Here is a 17,550-nt window from a genome sequence, read left to right on the forward strand (position 1 = left end):
TGTAACATCAATGGAAGGCTTGACTTGGGCTCTCTCTTCTGGAGAGGGGCAAGAGGTGGGCTTGATACTTCAATGAAGGCAATATTTGCTTATTAGCACCTGACACACAGCCCACCTATCTCCTTTTTCTCCTCTCCTGGTTTCAAGCCAAAACTCTCCTTGCTGTTCCTGCTGAATCCCTGGTATTTGCCATTGTTCTCTTTTCCCCTGTGTGTCTCATGGAGTCATTAGCTTTTATTTGGACAATTCTAAAACCCTTGTTGCAGCTACAGCTGAGCTTCAGCAAAAGGATATGGGAATGTATCGGCTAGGATCAGGAAAAAATGGATTTTTAAAATGCATTAGAATAATTTTCCTTCTATACAATCTCTCATGTGGTGTCCTAGTGATTAATGACATGCTTTTATAAGGTAACTGGTTTTATGAATAATAGTCCCACAGGTGAATTTTTGTTGAATCCATTGGAAAGTTCTAGAGAAGTGACTTGACCAAATGACTAAAATTTTCACTGTCCCCATTTAGAGCTTAATATCTTGGTCTTTCCAACATTCAAATTTAATGCTGGTCTTTCTGATTGGAGGAAAATGGGAGAAGGTCAGGTATCCTCCATTCATAGCCTAGTAAAAAGCCCAGAAATCATACAGGCAACTATAATACCATGTTCTTTACCTGGGTCCTCAAGAATTCTCCCCTCTTCTTGTGAAGAACATTTTGCTTCTCTGAAGTTCAGTGATCTTCTCTAAACAGGTAACTGGAAACTCACCTTGTGCCCACAAAAACTTTTATTTGGGAGCATGCATCCTTGTATCTTACAAAGCTGACTGAGAAGTTTAAAACAATTCCTAATAACATCTTTTCAGTCTTAAAAAAATGGCAAAAACTTTCCAAAAGTAACAAGGTAGGGAACTATTCAAAAGGAAAAATGCACCATAAACAAGATTGTGCCAACACTTTGAATGTATTTTATTCATGTTTGAACTTGTGGAAGGAAAATATTTCCATGCTACAAAGTTTTATTAAAAACAAGGCATTACAAATAAATAAATGAGAATGTGGGATAATAAATAAAACAGAAGCAACTGCTTTTCCATACATAGGAACACTATCATAAACTGGAAGAGGCACATGCCACCACCGGGTCTTCCTTTGGAGTTTCCACATGGTGTGAAAAGATCTGAATATCACACGATGTGTGTTTCAGTTGTGGTGCCCACCTGATCAGCTCAGCTTTGCCTGTCTCTTGAGGAATAGCGACCATTTATTTCCATTCAGATCTCTGTTTATCTTGACAAAAAAAAATATGACCATTTTCTGCTTTGTGGTCACTCACACATTATAAACCACAAAGGAAAATACAAAATGATTGCAGTGATTTTATTTCCAGCACAAGGCTGGTAATACTGATTGGTATGAAATAGCTAAGTACTAGACAGTAGAAAGATTCAATGATTCCAGGATATCAGACTCAGGAGTACATGATACATTCACTTCATTAGCAACATGGAAATCTTAGCCTGGCAATTCAGAGGCTAGGGAAGCAGTATTCCTTAATGCTGTTTCCATTAGGACTTTCCAGGTCATAGGGCTCAAGCTGATGATACTCAAATGTCACACGATTGACATGTTTCCCACTGGAGACCATACGTACTACAGTGTTGTCACAGCCGATTGTCATCTGGGCTGTTAGGGATGGAGAAAAGAAATCAAATTTCACAGGAAGTCAGAATTCACATGACACAAGTCATTCTGGCAAAAAGCCTTGCTCAATTCTCTAGTCATCTTCAGATGGATGCTGCTTCCTAGAATATGTTCCTTTTAATTTTCTGTTTAGTTTTAACATAGCACATCTTTAGATCAAGCCTCACTTTTCATCTAGGGTATAGCAATACTCCAATGAAAAGGGGAGAAAAGGCTGGGACTCTGACCTTACCCAGGTGGTTCCCACCAACCAGGCCTTACCTGATTCCTGCTCAGGTTAGGTGAGCAGAAAAAGTATGTGGCCCAAAGTAGTGATTCCATTTCTGGAGGATTTAAAATCACTATCCCTGCCATAGACAAAGGAGGCAGTATCTATGTTACTAGCTTCATTTTATAAATGAGGAAACTGAGGCTGGGAGCAGATAACGAGTTTGCCTAGGGTCGCTCAGCTAATAATTGTTTGAGTGGAGTTCAAAGCCAAGCCTCCTAACAGTAAGTCCAGGGATTGGTGCAGGGCACTGCACTCCTAGCAATATTCCTCTAAGTAAATAATCAAAGCAAATCACCATTATGGTTCTCTACCCAAAGACACCACACTAGGAGTCAAGAAGTCTGTTGTGTGTTTTTTTTAAATCCCAGCTGCCCCATAACTTTTGTGCGTGTCCTTAGATGAGCCATTTCACATCACAGGGCTTTGGTTTCCCCCCTGTCAAATCCAATCCAATAACCAATGATTAAGCACTTCCCATGTTCCAGGCACTGTGCAAAGTACTGGGGATACAATTAAGCAGAAAGCCAGTCCCTGCCTTCAAGGAACTTATACTTTATTTTTTTTTGTTTGTTTGCTTTTTTGGCAGAGCAATGAGGGTTAAGTGACTTGCCCAGGGTCACACAGCTAGTATGTGTCAAATGTCTGAGGCCAGATTTGAACTCAGGTACTCCTGAATCCAGGGCAGGTGCTTTATCTACTGTGCCACCTGGCTGCCCCTAAGGAACTTATACTTTAAAGGAGGGAAGCAACACAAAGAAGGAGGCAGGAAAGTGGGGTGGGAGACAAGGAGACACCACAGGGCACCTGATGTGGGAGAGAGGGGCTTGGAGCAGGTTATAGATTCCTATTTTTTTAGCCCATAAACTCCTTCACATTCAGTTGACCTGCGCATTCCCCTATTCAATAGGAATAGAAATGAATTCTAAGGTATACAACGTCTGGCACATAGGCAGGTAGGTGGCACATTGGAGAGAGCCCTAGATTTGGAGACCAGAAGACTTGAGTTCAAATCCAGCCTCAGACACTTACTGGCAATGTGACCCCTGGGCAAGCCACTTAATCTCTGTCTGCCTCAGTTTCCTTACCTGTAAAATGGGGATAATTATAGCACCTGCCTCCCAGGATTGTTGTGAAGAGAATATTTGTAAAGCATTTTGTATACCTTAAAGCACTATCTAAATGGTAACTAGTAGTACAAAAAGTAAAATATATTGGGGGCAGCTAGGTGGCGAAGTGGATAAAGCACTGACCTTGGATTCAGGACAGCCTGAGTTCAAATCCGACCTCAGGCACTAGACACTTACTAGCTGTGTGACCCTGGGCAAGTCACTTAACCCTCATTGCCCCACCAAAAAGAAGTTAAATATAGAGATCAATTCATTTCAATAGGACAATATCATTATTTGCCAAATAGTGCTAGTTTGGGACCCTCTGGCCTAGATGATCTCTGAAGCTCTAATATTCTGTGTTACTAGAAAAACACATGGGTATGGTGGGTAAGCACAGAATTTCAATGACTGGACATTTGGTAAAAGGGAAAGCAAGGAGAAGAGGAAAGACAGGAGGAGAATAATTCTCTCTCAGTCTCTATGAAGGAAGGTAATAATGCAAATGGGATCTTGTCTACCTTCTTGCTAATAGACAAGGCAAGGTAGACCTAGGCACAAAATACCACCCTTTTAGACTTTCATGTTTGTTAGCCTTTTTGTTGTTGTTTCGTTTTCTTTGGATACCTCAGACCTAAATCTAGAGAAGCCTTAGTCATCTTTATAGTGTAGGAGCATCAGCTAAAGATATATGTCCATTAAAATGAATTGGCATGGTGCTGTGTGAAGTTCACAAAGAGAAAGCCAGTTTCTGATCTCACTCTAATCTAAGGACCCACCAGGATCCAAACAGCTTATACTAGTAGGACTAAAAGTATTCCTTATTTATGTTTTGGAGAGGTCATTCTTTCTCTGCTTGCATTAAAAACCTTATATTCTAGAGCTTTCCTCTTCCCTGTTTCATGTACATTTCAGTGATCTCAAACTAGACTTTTAGCCTGATCCTCAGAAAAGCAAACTTAAAGGGCAGAGCTCTTCCCAAGTCCTCATTATCCGACTATTATTTTCCCCTTAGAAAAGTGAAAGTGTGTCTGTACATGAAAAATGAAGTGGAAAATGGAAGGCAATTATCCATTTCATTCAAGCCTTACAGATTACTCTAGCTTCAATTATCTAAACAATTCAGGTAAATGTCATTTGTGGCCTTCGATCTCATCGCCTAAAATGCACCTTCTTTTCATTAACAGATAAAGGCCTGACCTGCCAAGCTACAACCCAAGCATGCTAAATATTGAATACAACATGGAGAGAAACCTTAGGGAACCTGTGGTTCAAAAACCAGGAGGAACAAGGTAAACATGAATGTGTTAAACAAATGCTTCTGTTCTTTGGTATGGGGTTTTGGAAAACAATTGTCTTACCTTATAATAATGGAAGGTGTGCCTTAAACCAAATTCTGGCTTAAAACGTGTGTGTTGGCTAGTCTTTCTATGTTTTTTAGACAGGCCCATAAGAGAAGCTGAGTGATGGTTAAGGAGTGGTCTTGATTGGCAAGAAGAGATTTTCTGTTTCTGAGCAAGTCCCATGACTTCTCATGGCCTCCAGGTATCTCTCTAAGACTCTAAGTTACAGGACAGATGCCTTTCTTTGTTGATGGAGGGAGCTTCCATATAGGGAACTCCATCTTACACCCCTTCTCCTCCCAATCCCCAGGTGGAAATGATATACATATATGTGTGTGTATATGTATATATATGCATATATATAATACATTAATTATATATACATCTTTAGATCTAGACAAAAATATATCATATATTTCATACACTTGAGAGAAATACCATTTCCTATAAATTTGTTTGCTGTGTTAGTAGACAAACTCCTTAGTCCCTGAAAAAGAGACAACCTAACCTATGGCTTGGGAGTCAGTTTCTCAAGGTGTTTCCATGCAGAAAGCCCATCATTTTCTTTTTCTTTTTCTTTTTTTTTTTTTTTTAGTGAGGCAATTGGGGTTAAGTGACTTGCCCAGGGTCACACAGCTATTAAGTGTTAAGTGTCTGAGGCGAGATTTGAACTCAGGTACTCCTGACTCCAGGGCCGGTGCTCTATCCATTGCACCACCTAGCTGCCCCGAAAGCCCATCATTTTCATTCTTAAGTCACTTGTTTCCACTTTGGCTTTTGAGTCAGGGACCAGTCAGGCAGTCCAGTCAGTCAGGTAGTATAAAGGACTTCTCACATGGTAAGGTTTTGGGGAAGCCAAGAAGGACCACTGCTCTTCCAATGTATTCTCTACTTGTTGGCCACACCTTCAAAATTCACTGTTAGAATTTTATTCCTTTATCTTAAGACGTGTTAAAAATGTAAATACTTTAAGAATTGTTTAGTCATCTCCACCTCAAGATGAATCAACTTCAAAACTTTCCCTCTGGGAACATTTTGATAGTGGAGAAAGGAGGAGAGAATAAGAATCCTGAATCCCTTGGTGGGAAAACAGGAGACCAACTTTGCTCGCCTCATAACTTTGGAATACATTTGTTTGTTCCTCTGCTCTTACCCTACAAGCCTTCCACAAGGTATCAGAGGTACTGATACGTGCGTTTTATGTTTCTTTAATTCAGTTTTCAGGTTATAATATATGATACTTCCAACATAACTTTCACAGGGTTTAGAAGTGGAAAGAACATTAGATATCTTGTATTTCCACCCCATCACATTGCAGATGAAGAAAAAGGAGCCATTCTCCTTCCTGAGTTTTGGAACTCAGCCCTTGAGCTAAGCTGTCTTCTTTGATGGGTGAGTGAGGGCAAACTCATTTAATGCATATCTAGACCTTAGTGCATGCTTCAAATTCCCTCCACTACCACCAGGAGAGCAGGGTTTATCTGGATATGTAGCCTTCTGACCTACAGCTGCATCTCTCTTCTTCTGTTGTCCCATTTCTACTTTTTTGTCATGAGGCCAGTAATCAAAGTAATGTTTCCATTGGTACTGGAAAGGGTGAGATGATGAACTGCCCTATGGTTTTACTCACCATTCCTGTGACCGTCCAGACCAAAACTACCTTCCCTAGCCACCACTCACCTAGGTATGATGTATGTCCATTTTAGAATGTAAGCTCCTAGGAATTGTTTTGTAGTAGGCCCCCCCCCCCCCACCCAGTACCTAGCACAGTACTTGGTGCATGGTAGGTGCTTAACATATCCTTTTTTCATTCATTCATTCATTCAATATCTTACCCAAGGTTGTACTGATTTTAAATTGGGAGAGCTGGGATCTGAACTCAGGTCTTCTGACTCCAAATTTAGAGTTCTTCTTTGTGCTCACAAAAGCAACATGTATATACCATGAAATGTTAGAAACCTTACCTACCCTCTTAGCTTTCAAAAAAAAATTTTCCCTTAAAAATCATTTGAATAAATGCAGTAACAATATAGACATTAAACAAACATCTTACCGGGGCCATGAAAAGGATAACATAGATCAGCAAAAGGCATCATCTTGGAAGGGTCCAATCCAGTTCCTCCTAGCAGCTCCACAAAATCTCCTATTTCCCCACAACCTACTGAAGGTTTCTATAAAAAAAAAAAAAAGCAGCAGAGGGGGTTGCCTTTAATGAATGATGGAATCAGAGTGTTTAACCAATGAAAGATTGCATGGATTCACTCAATCATGGCCCTACAAGCTTTTAAAGCAACATCTAATTTTAAATGCAGCATCTGGCTCTCCGGAAATTAAAATTGATGTTTAAAAAGGAAAGTTTATCAGAATTACTTGCTGAATATGTTGAGTAATCATTTCTTTAAACTGTTTTTCACTCAAGGATCTGAACTATAGAGTAGAAAACTGTAAAGAGCACAAGAGTCGTCTGAGAAATTGAATCATCAAATCCTTTGCACACACATACTGAATTTTAAAAATTCCTTCACCGATAGAGCCAGGGTTACAGAAGTGTAGTTATATGTCTAACATAATAAAGGATTTTTTTCTTCTTTCCTCCTGTTCTTCACTAAGGACCTGTTAATGAAGGTCTATATAGTATAATCTCTACTATAATAGGCTAACTGATAATATTTTAGATTATTCATGAGAATTTAAAGAAAGGACTAAGGATAGGACCTGGAACTGTAATTTCAGTGCTATGAGGAAAGCCCTGCTACTTTTGCAGGTTAACACTTTCTCTGCGACATATGGTCTTAGAGAGTGGCAAATGATTTACCGAGGTCTTTATGCATCGGAAGCTGTATTTGAGCCAAGGTCTTTCTGACTCCAATGCCAGCTGTTTATCCACTATACTATTCTGTCTCTCAAAGAGACATGAGCACCCTAAAATTTGCTGTCTATGTAGCTCATTCCTGATTGAGCTTTAATGACCAGAGCTGCCCTGCCCACCCCAAACCAAATATTCTCCCGTTCAAATGCAGTCACTCAAAAAGCTCCATATCCCCCAATTGAGGTTTTATGTAAAATCCCACATCCTTTTCTATTCCTTAGTTCAAGGGTTCTTAACTTTCCCCCCTCCCCCCATTGGCAATCTGGCAATACGGACCTCTCTTTAGAATCCTGTTTTTAAATGCATAAAATAAAACATGAGATTTCAGAGGAAAACAATTATAGTTAAATGATTATCAAAATATTAAAACAACAACAACAAAAAATACAAGTTCATGGACCCCAGGATAAGAATCCCTGCCTTAATCCCTTCTGCAGTACATTAATCCCTACCTACTGAGATTTCCTTGCACAGTAATTATTCTTCATTCTAAAGAGCTAGCTTTTGTTACATATCAATCAGTATGTTAATCATCATTAAGATATATTTAAAAGTGCTGCCCCCAGAAATAACAAAGAGATGAGAAGTAAATTAGGTATATTTCCTGTCCTCTAAGAACAACGATTTACAGCAACAGACATTAATGCAGATAAATATGTAGATAGAGGATGTTCCATGGAAGACAAAATGAGATCAACAGATAATATGTATTCCTTCATTCATTATTCAACAATCCACAGGGACTGGAATGAAGCCTGGAGGGAGGATATAATTTAGGGGATCACAGGATATAAAACCAGAAGTAATTTTAGTCATCATTTAGTTCAATACATGTATTAATTATATACATGGGGGAAAAATAAGTTAAATTATTTGCACGAGGTCCCACAGGAAGTATTCAACAGAACCTGGATTCAAACTCAGATGCCCTGAGTCCTCTAACCCTAGTTTCTTAAACTGTGAGTCATGATCCCATATGGGGTCATGTAACTGAATATGAGGGTCGTGAGAAATTTGGCAACAGTAAAGTTATGTATACCTATTTTATATACCTATATAACTGGGGTCATGTAAAAATTTCTCAGGGAAAAAGGAGTCACAAGTGGAAAAAGTTTAAGAACCCCTGCTCTAAACCTAAGGGTGCTGTCACTACTCTATGTTGCAATCCAACAAGCTGGGGGGGGCGGGGCAATGAGGGTTAAGTGACTTGCCCAGGGTCACACAGCTAGTAAGTACCAAATGTATGAGGTTGGATTTGAACTTGGGTCCTCCTGAATCCAGGGCCAGTGCTTTATCCATTATGTCACCTAGCTGCCCCTTCCAACAAGCATTTTAAAAGAAACTATTTTATCTGTCTTGTAAGTCACTATGCTAGGCACCCAGGACACAAAGAGGAAGACCTTGCCTAGTAGCCTACAATGTCAAGTTATACCATTTATAGAAACATATAGAAATCAATGTTTAATTTCTAAAATAAATAAATAACAATAAATAAACCAATGTTTAATTATTCACTAATTAAGCATACATACATGTTTAATATGTTGTATTCTGAAGTTGGGGATTGAATGGAGGCATTTAGTTGGGGAAGGAAGGAAGGGTGTAAGAGCAGGAGTCCAGTTCAGGCTAAGTAAAAACTAAAGACAAAGTGAAGATTTCATGAAGTCTCTTTGGAGCTCTGGGGTACTTATGGAAGAAAGGGAAGAGGAAGGAAACAAACATTTATTAACTAAGTCTTGTGTTCCAGGCACGATACTAAGCACTTTACAATGATTATCTCATTTGAGTCTCACAGCAATCTTGTTAGGTAAGTGCTCTTATTTATCTCCATTTTATAGTTGAAGAAACTGAGGCAGGCAGCGGCTAAATGCTTTGCCTAGGGTCACATAGTAAATTCCCGGAGTCTGTATTTGAACTCAGGACTCTATTCTACCCACAGTGAGTTCTTCCTTTTCTATTCCCAGATCACTCTTTCTAATGACAAATAAAGGAAATTAAGAGAGAAGTGATTTCACTTGGTTTCTAGCATCTTATTTTATGCCTCTGTAGAAATTCTCTAGCATAGAAAGTCCTGGGAGGGTAGAACACTTTAATTTTGGTGCCCCAGAATACTGGGGATTCTTGATACTAAAAAATAAGGGACAAAGTCCAGATTATGCATGTGGTATACAATCCTGCCCTATATGGTAATGTAAAGCATTTATTTCCCTCTTAAAAAAACCCTGTAATGGATAAAATACATAGGACCCAGCCTGACATTTTAAACCCTTCACCATCTAGTAATATTCTATATTTATTTCGGAACATTCTCATTCACCTGTTCTATGTTCCAGCCCAAAAGCAAATTCCTTACTCCCAGCATTCCATGCCTGGTCTGCATGCCCTTGTCTAAGCTGTCCCCCATGCATCCTCCCTCCTTATCTCAGCCTCTTAGAATCTTTAGCATCTTTCAAGGCTCAGCTCAGATGTCATTTGCTATGGGAAGTTTTCCCAAATTCCCTTAATTGTTAGTGTTCTCTCCCTCCTCTAATTATCTGTTTCTAGCATTACATCTATACCCTCACCCCCTAACCCCCAAGCAGAATGTAAAGTCGTTGTAATCAGGAACTTTTAGACTTTTAAAATGTGTATCCTCAGTACCCAGCGTGTGGCCTTGAACATAGAAGACAATTTTAATAAATGTTTCTTCAACTGAATTTAATAAAGGGGGCAAAAATTAAGCATATAGACTAGTATTCAAGAACTAAAACAAATCAGAATAAAACTAATAACAATCATGTAGTGGACCTGAAATAAATTCAATAGACATTTCTTCCTTCTCTGTTCCTTATTTTGGTGGTACTTTCTTTCCATAGCTCTCTGGATGGGCAGGGCTGCTGGGAGTTTTTAATGCAAGCAAATGCTTACACTTTATTAACTTTACTGACAGGGGGAGCAGAACCACAAGAGCGTGGTCAGGTGAGAATTGGCCAAGGTCAAGTCTAAGGTGGATTTTAAGGGGAAAAAGGGCCACGGGGATGGAAGTGTAGTAGATTTTAATAGTCTATTTGTATGATCTCAGTAACACATTACTATGCTTTTCAATGCCAAAATAAGATTTTGTACTACACCAGCTGCATTCTTCTACAACACAATTTTGTCATTCTGAGACATTCTTGCATATCAAAAAATGTTCAAATAATCAGAGAAACACCTGGGCAGATGACTCACCACAGAGCTGTGATTCAGCTAGGGAGCTTTTTCATGAAAGAGGCAAACACAAGGGAGTTGGATGGTAATGGCACAGCCCAGCATCCCCCATTTGAAACATTTCTTCCACAATGAAAATTATTCAGATAATCAGGAGGACACCTGGGTAGGTGACTAAGCTTAAGATGAGGTGTGGGAGAGAGGCGTGGTTAAAAGAAGCAAGGATAAATGAATGTGATTTTAATAACAGTGTAGGAGAAAACACACAGACATGGGTATAAACACAACGATAAAATGTACAAATGATACAGCGAGGTCCAATCAGCCTGCTGGCACTGTTACAGGTATAACCTTAAGAAACAATTTAGTAAGCAGTAAAATGACTCACCTTTAACTGAAGGCTATTTAAGTGCCCCAATATGAGATCTGATATTTTTATAACCACTGGATAAATGATAGAGAAACTGCAGTTTCTGTGCTGATGAGGAATCACCATGGTAAACCTTCCATTGGGGGTCTGAGAGATAACATTGCAGGCTGTTTAGAACAGATAAGAGACAAGCCCAGTGTTATTAGTTATAAACAAAATCTTCAGACCAAAGAAAAAATGTTCTAAAGTCCTATTAAATGTTTACATTTGCACTCAGGAGTCACAAAGTGGGCTAGACATAGATAATTCATTTATGGAAGAGTTATGAACCCTGTTTTAGGTAGGAAGTCCTCATGGACTATCCCCAATCTGTAAAAGTGGTGCAATGGATAGAGTACCAGACCTGAAGCCAGGAAGACCCAAGTTCAAATCTGGTATCATATGCTTACTAGTTGTGTGACCCTGGGCAAATTACTTAACCCTGTTTGCCTCAGTTTCCTAATTTGTAAAATGAGCTGGAGAAGGAAATGTCAAACCACTCCAGTATCTTTGTCAAGAAAACCCCAAAGGGGGTCAAGAGGAGTCAGACACGATTGAAATGACTGAACAACAACAACATTTAATATCTTAGTGTTTCAAAAAGCTGTAGATGTACTAGGAAGGCCCTTTGGTGTCGAAAACTACTCCTTAAGAATGGAAATTATCATGCCCCCATTTTAGATTGTGAGCTCCTTGAGGGGAGAGACTGTCTTTTGCTTCATTTTGCATCCTCAGTGCTTAGCTGAGTATCTGGCACAGAGCAGGTCATTAATAAATATTTATTGCTTGATTGATTGATAGATGAGGTATTTCCTTCTTTAAAAATATTTCTTTCTTTTGATATTCATTTTTTTTACATTCTAAAGTCTTTCCTTTCCTAGGTAAGGCATCTTGTTCAACCCAAATTCAAATAAGGCAGAGTTTTAGTGACTCACTTCTGTAAAAAGGTAGAAATTATAAATTATGTAAAGTAATATAAAAAATAAAGTAGAAATTATAAAAATGCTTTTAGAAAAATCTGCTATTACACGAAAATTAGTTGTATAAATAACTTTAGGAGAAATATCATCGTCTAAGTTATAAAGACCTGGCTTTGGGTTCCACATCTTGAAAGCTGATGGTTTTATGACCCAAGATACCTGACCTTTCAATGCTCTAGAGAACTCTCTGAGACTATAAATTACAGAGAAAGTGGAGAACTACATTGGTTGAGGGAATTTCCTACTGGGGAGTTTCTTATGCCAATCAATCCTAGGCACCCATCTGTACAAATAGTTATATGAATGGTACAGTTCCCACAGAGATAGGAAGAAGACGATTGGCAGTGGAGAATTTGGCCCCTTTGAGAATCCAATCATCTATACAATCAGTATTCTCAAAATACCAACACTGTGGTGAACATATTATCTCAAGAAGGAAGGCTGAAGATCTGAATAATATTAACAACCTAATAACAACAACAGCAACAACAACTGACGTGTATGAAATACTTTAGGTTTACAAAGCACTTGACATATATTTACCTATGCAACATCTTCAGACCAAAGGAAAAAATGTTCTAAAGTCCTACTAAATGTTTACATTTGCATTCAGGAGTCACAGAGTGGGCTAGACATAGGTAGGAACCCTACCACCTAAAGACTTGGACAATAAAATCTATCCTGCAGTAAAGAGTGGGGCTAAAGGTTAGGAAAAGTTTCCTATTCCAGATGGCTACATCTGGAAAGAACCTTAGAGATCATCTAAGCCAAACCCCTGTTTTTCATTTAAGGAAATTGAGCTCTATGGAGATTAAGTGATTTGTCCAAGGATATGCAGTAATGGCTAGACTTGGGACTAGAACAGAAGGCTCCTCCACTATTTCTCTTAATCCACTTGGCTCTCATTTCTCAGGGATTTCTGAAACATTTTTTTAACCTCTCAGCCTAGATGCAGAGACAACCCAGTTCTCATTATGAAAAACATTATCAAATGTTTTCTAATTGCCTCACTGTTTTCTAGAACAACCTACAGCTTCCTATATTTCAAATCAAACTTTATTTTTGACCATCCATCATTTTTTCAGTGATTACTGAAGCTTCCTGCTTTCTACTTGTGTTAGCTTTCTAGAAACATTTCATTCCCCCTTAAATTTATATTGCTTTTAACCATTAGAGATAATTTTGATTAAATATTGCCTTTTTTAAAAAAGCATCAAATAACTAATCAATTAGAAAACTAATAAGAGTTTGGTCCCTATATCCCATGGAGCTTATCATTATTAGGGAAGCATCATGGAATAAATGAGTCAATCTCATTGAACTGACCTGCTGTTTGAGTGATTTGAATGCTCCTCACTTAATCAGAAAATGTAGTTAAGGAGAACATCCCAATCCCCAGCCATTCTGGGTAGCAGAATGCCATTGGCTACAATAAGCATTATAATAACTTGCATTGTTAATGTTAAGAAAACCAAAACCAAAAGAATGAAATACTTTTATACAAGATACTGTTCTTCAATTCTGAGGGGAAAAAATCATCCCAGTAACAGATGGGGCAGGCAATTTCTGTCAAGCTTATCCTAGACAAGTAGAATGACTTAGGACTAACTTTTTTTTCATTAGGTCTATTGTATTAATAAGAAATTCTTAAGAAATTTAATTCTAGCAAAAGGAACATAAAGTTATTTGTAATTTCCCTAGGTTAGGCACACAAATTACAAAGTATGACTTAGTTTTCCTTATTAGCAAAGCCCTATTAGTAAATTTCCAGATTTATTTGTTTATAAAAAGGGTTTCCAAGAAAACACCAGATCATTCCACTGTTCATGCTTCCTGAGTATTCTCAGTCAGACAAGTCTTTGGAGCATAGGTTTTGTTTTGTTTTGGTTTTTACCAAAAGAGCTGATTATTCACTGAAAAAAATATAGAAAGCACTTACGGAAGAGGTTAGGGTTTTTCTTTATGGTTATTGTAAATCCATTGCCTGGCTCATGAATCCGGAAGAAGATCATAGCCACATTTTGTGATGAGCTAAAACTTCTGATATTGCCACTTTCGCAGAAATCTATGTACCGGTCAGACATAGGAAGAGGATGATCCTGGGAACTGGGAAATTTCTCCCCTTTAAGAATCCAACCATCAAACACCTTCAGTAATGTAAAAATGGAAAGTTTATTGGTTGACTGGTTCCATACCATCCATCAGTACCTCAAACCATAGATGTTTGTTTGTTTTGTAATGGGGGGAAAAACCAAGAAGGAAGGAATGGAAGAAGAGAAAAAGAAAGAATATGTCTTTTCCCAGAACATATCTTTGATCTTAAAGGTAACCTTCAGATAATTGATAATTTTATATTCCCCATCATCTCCTACCATCCAGCTTCCTTGCAATTTCTTTTAAATACACTTTGGCTTGATTTCCTTCCTTATAATCACTTCCCTTAATCTACACACACACACACACACACACTCACACACTTCATAATTGTTACCACAAGGATAAGTGAAACTACAGATAATACTTAGCTTTTGCTATTGAAATTCAAAATTGAATAATCACATTTATTTCTTTCCACTAGTCATCTTTTGTTGAAATTTGGATACTTAGTGAAAAGTTGTGAATTTGGGGAGTAATAACTTTGCTCCTAAATGGTTATATATATTGTTTTTCACATGCATTTAGAAATCCCTTTTACTTCCAAGATCTAAGATTTAATTGCAGAGGAGACAGAAGATCACCTTCCCTCCTCTAATGCCTTAGCAGACATGAGTTTCTGAGGTCTTAAAAAACAAACAAACAGACCCAAACTCTCTGCATTTAGCCAGGTTGACAGCTGCACATTTCCAGGTCTGTACTAGAAGCCTTTCCATCAGGATAGAGTCTTTTAGAAGTGGAACTCAAAGGCCACAAATTTTGAGAGCTCAGATTCATTACCAGGCCATGAGGAGGCACTAGAGGAAAATATCAGTGGAGGTCAGAGATAGGAATCATCAATAGGAAATTTTCAACAAATACAATCATTCTTTAATATTTTAGACACATTTCTTTCCCTTATTAATTTTCTTGGTGGTAGGTAGGGAAGAGATCCAAGTCACGACAGGCTTCTGGCTCAACTCTGAGCAAATACCCTTCACTGAATGTTATAGCACCAAAGAAGGCAATTCTATTGTTTTTTGACAGATGCCAAAACATTTCCACTTTCAATGTTTCAATCATAATTATTATAATTGGATAGAAGTCATCCATTTTCAGCTAACCCGTTAAGAATATTTCCCCCAATATTTGATGGGCCCAGGAGGGATTCTCTCTTGCCAGGTTCATCCCTTTCCTCAGATTCCTGCCAAGGTGCCAATAATACTTACTAATGTTGTCACCTTTCCCTGACCAGTTTCAGGGAGGAGAGACTTTGTCCCAGCACTACTAGATAAAGGAAAGAAATGTGCAGATGAAGGATTTGGAATCAGAGAACCTGGATTCAAATTCTGATTCTTACTGCTTATGCTACCTTACTCAAGTCACAAACTCTCTGGACCTCAGTTTCCTAGCCTAGAAACAAACGGGGTTGCACTAAATCTCTTGCAGCTTTAAATCTGTGATCCCTATGAGCCCCACTCTTCCCAGGAAAGGCACTTGGGTCTTCCTGAGCGCTTAACTCACAGTCATTGAGCTGCTAATCTAGGAATACTCCTCTATTTCTGTCCCACCCCAAAGACACACACACTCCTGGGGAACGTCAGGCTTTGTTGCCGGGGACTGTGCGCACGCAGTGTACTGGGACAGACAGTGCCAAAGGTCAAGAAACTAGAGGCTGTGTATTGAAACGGACATGAGGGAAGGACGGAAAGCTCTCTGGAGGTGAGGACCAAGGAATCAGGACAGAAGCTGCAGGGTACTTGACTGCTCCCAGACGCCTTGTGTCCCCCCTGCCCCCCTGCCACTCATCCAGCCCCATTCTCCGTGATGAGCATTTCCCCTCCCCACGCCCTCCCCCCTCGATCGGTAGTAGCTCAGGGGTGGGCGAGGCAGGCGCTGGGTACAGGGCCCTCACCCTCACCTTCAGAAAGTCTCCGCCTTGGCAGTTAATGTTGACCAGGTCGTATTGGATGGAGATGACCTCCTCCGGTTCCCCGATGAAGAAGGCAGCGCAGTGCAGCTGGGGCTGCTCAGCGGTGAAGGTGAACTGGCCCTCGATGCTCAGCATGTCTATGCATCCTGAAAGGGGCGGAAGGGTGGGGGGCGTCGGGCAGTAGTCGGGGTGGCAATGGTCCCACGGCTGTGATCTGAGCTGGAGACTCCTTCCTTCAGCCAGCCCCCTTCCTCACGACCTCTCCCGAGTTCCCACTCTCCTTCCTGCACAGAGCTCCCAGCTCCCAACAGGGGCGCATTCCTGGTTTCCCTCATTCCCAACCCACTGGTCCTGCTCTTCTCTGACCCAGACTCCAGGAAGCATCCCCTCCTAGGCTGTATCAAAAACCCAGGAGAGCCACATAGCTCCTGGCTCTATCCCTCCCACTTTTTTTGGTGGGTTTTTTTTAATTTTTATCTGACTTCGCAAGATCGTTCCGTCTGCCCCCAGCACAGACACAGCTTCAACTTTCCATACGCCCAGGACAGTTTGAAACTGGGTACTCACTCAGCGTGCGGTGATAGAGCTGTTCTTCGGACAGCTCCCGCTTTAGGTCGGTGCTGAACAACAAGAAAGGGTCGGCTTCCGCAACCTCCCGCAGCTGGAAAAGAAGAGAGAGACGTGCAGAACACACTCCTGGCCCACCGGGGGAAAGTTCAGGGGTTGAGAGAAGAGAAACGAGTATCTGGAAGGTCCTCTTTGCAGGACAGCATAGACAGGGTGGAGGGAGGGAAGCGAGGGGTAATAGCAAGTGACATCTTCTGATGTCCCATAAGCAACCTCCCGACCCTCCGAGACCCAGTCAGAACCTCCTGAGCCTCCTAGAAGAGAGCATGCTCATGGGGGCCAGGGAGGCAAGAAAACAGTCTAGGGAAATCCAATAGATAAGAATGGCCACAGGGGATTCTCCCATGTACTTTCTGAGGTCTCAGAGGAAGAAAAAGCAAACTGACCTTTACGGAGACAGAAAAAGGAAATGCAAAAGAGGGGCAAGTTACCTGAGGCTAAAAGTTGAAGGAAAGGTGTGAAGATTTGGCTGTAATATTCACTCACCTCCAGGTATCTGGTCTCTCCCCTGAGAGCTCCCAGAAAGATCAGAATGAAGTGACACTGAAGTTTGAAGGCAGGCGACATTCTGAACCTTGGAGGCTGCCACTCTTCTCACGAGGTCCGGGCTCAGTTTTTCCTTCACCTCTGTCTGAGCTGGTTGCTTGGAACTGGTAGGGTTTCTTTGACAGGTCTCTTTTATAGAGGAATGAGGAGGGGAGGCACTCTGTCCCTTAACTGAGCTGAGCTCAGTTACCATGGGTTACCCTATCTCAGTGACAAAGTGCGTGGGTATGACGAGGGTCCAGCTCTCTGCCACAAATTTTCAACTCAGCCCAGCTTTGTTTATCAGGAAGCCTTCTATTTATCAGAAGTTCTTCTACTTACTCAACTGACATCCAAGGATGTCAAGGAATGAGGGGGAAAGTCCACTTCTTCTCCCACTTGTTTCACTCTTTTTCTCACTGAAGATTAATTTGGGGGAAATTTAAAAAATATATTTTGCCAAATAC

At 40.1% G+C, this 17,550-nt stretch overlaps 1 protein-coding gene across 1 annotated transcript; it reads right to left on the reverse strand.

Annotated features, from left to right (window-relative positions):
- Window positions 1-939: 939 nt before the first annotated feature.
- LOC122734636 (corticotropin releasing hormone binding protein) lies at window positions 940-17,326 on the reverse strand. The gene is made up of 7 exons (XM_043975593.1): window positions 17,045-17,326; window positions 16,499-16,592; window positions 15,920-16,077; window positions 13,805-14,012; window positions 10,865-11,013; window positions 6,472-6,589; window positions 940-1,680 (listed from the first exon to the last, which is right to left on the reverse strand). Exons 1-7 carry the CDS (start codon window positions 17,123-17,125, stop codon window positions 1,523-1,525), a joined length of 966 nt encoding a protein of 321 aa, XP_043831528.1. The 5' UTR covers window positions 17,126-17,326; the 3' UTR covers window positions 940-1,522.
- Window positions 17,327-17,550: the final 224 nt, after the last annotated feature.

Source organism: Dromiciops gliroides, chromosome 1 (genome assembly GCF_019393635.1).
Source record: "Dromiciops gliroides isolate mDroGli1 chromosome 1, mDroGli1.pri, whole genome shotgun sequence".
In the NCBI taxonomy this organism is placed as follows: domain Eukaryota; kingdom Metazoa; phylum Chordata; class Mammalia; order Microbiotheria; family Microbiotheriidae; genus Dromiciops; species Dromiciops gliroides.

Bases quoted from the DNA above. Each gene is read 5' to 3' on its own strand.
- LOC122734636 (XM_043975593.1), bottom strand. From the start codon at position 17,125: ATGTCGCCTGCCTTCAAACTTCAGTGTCACTTCATTCTGATCTTTCTG. The intron at 14,013-15,919 runs GTGAGGGTGAGG...ACATTACTGAAG, and splicing joins AAGGCGGAGACTTTCTGAAG to GTGTTTGATGGTTGGATTCT. The intron at 6,590-10,864 runs GTGAGTCATTTT...TTTTTTTTATAG, and splicing joins TAAATAGCCTTCAGTTAAAG to AAACCTTCAGTAGGTTGTGG.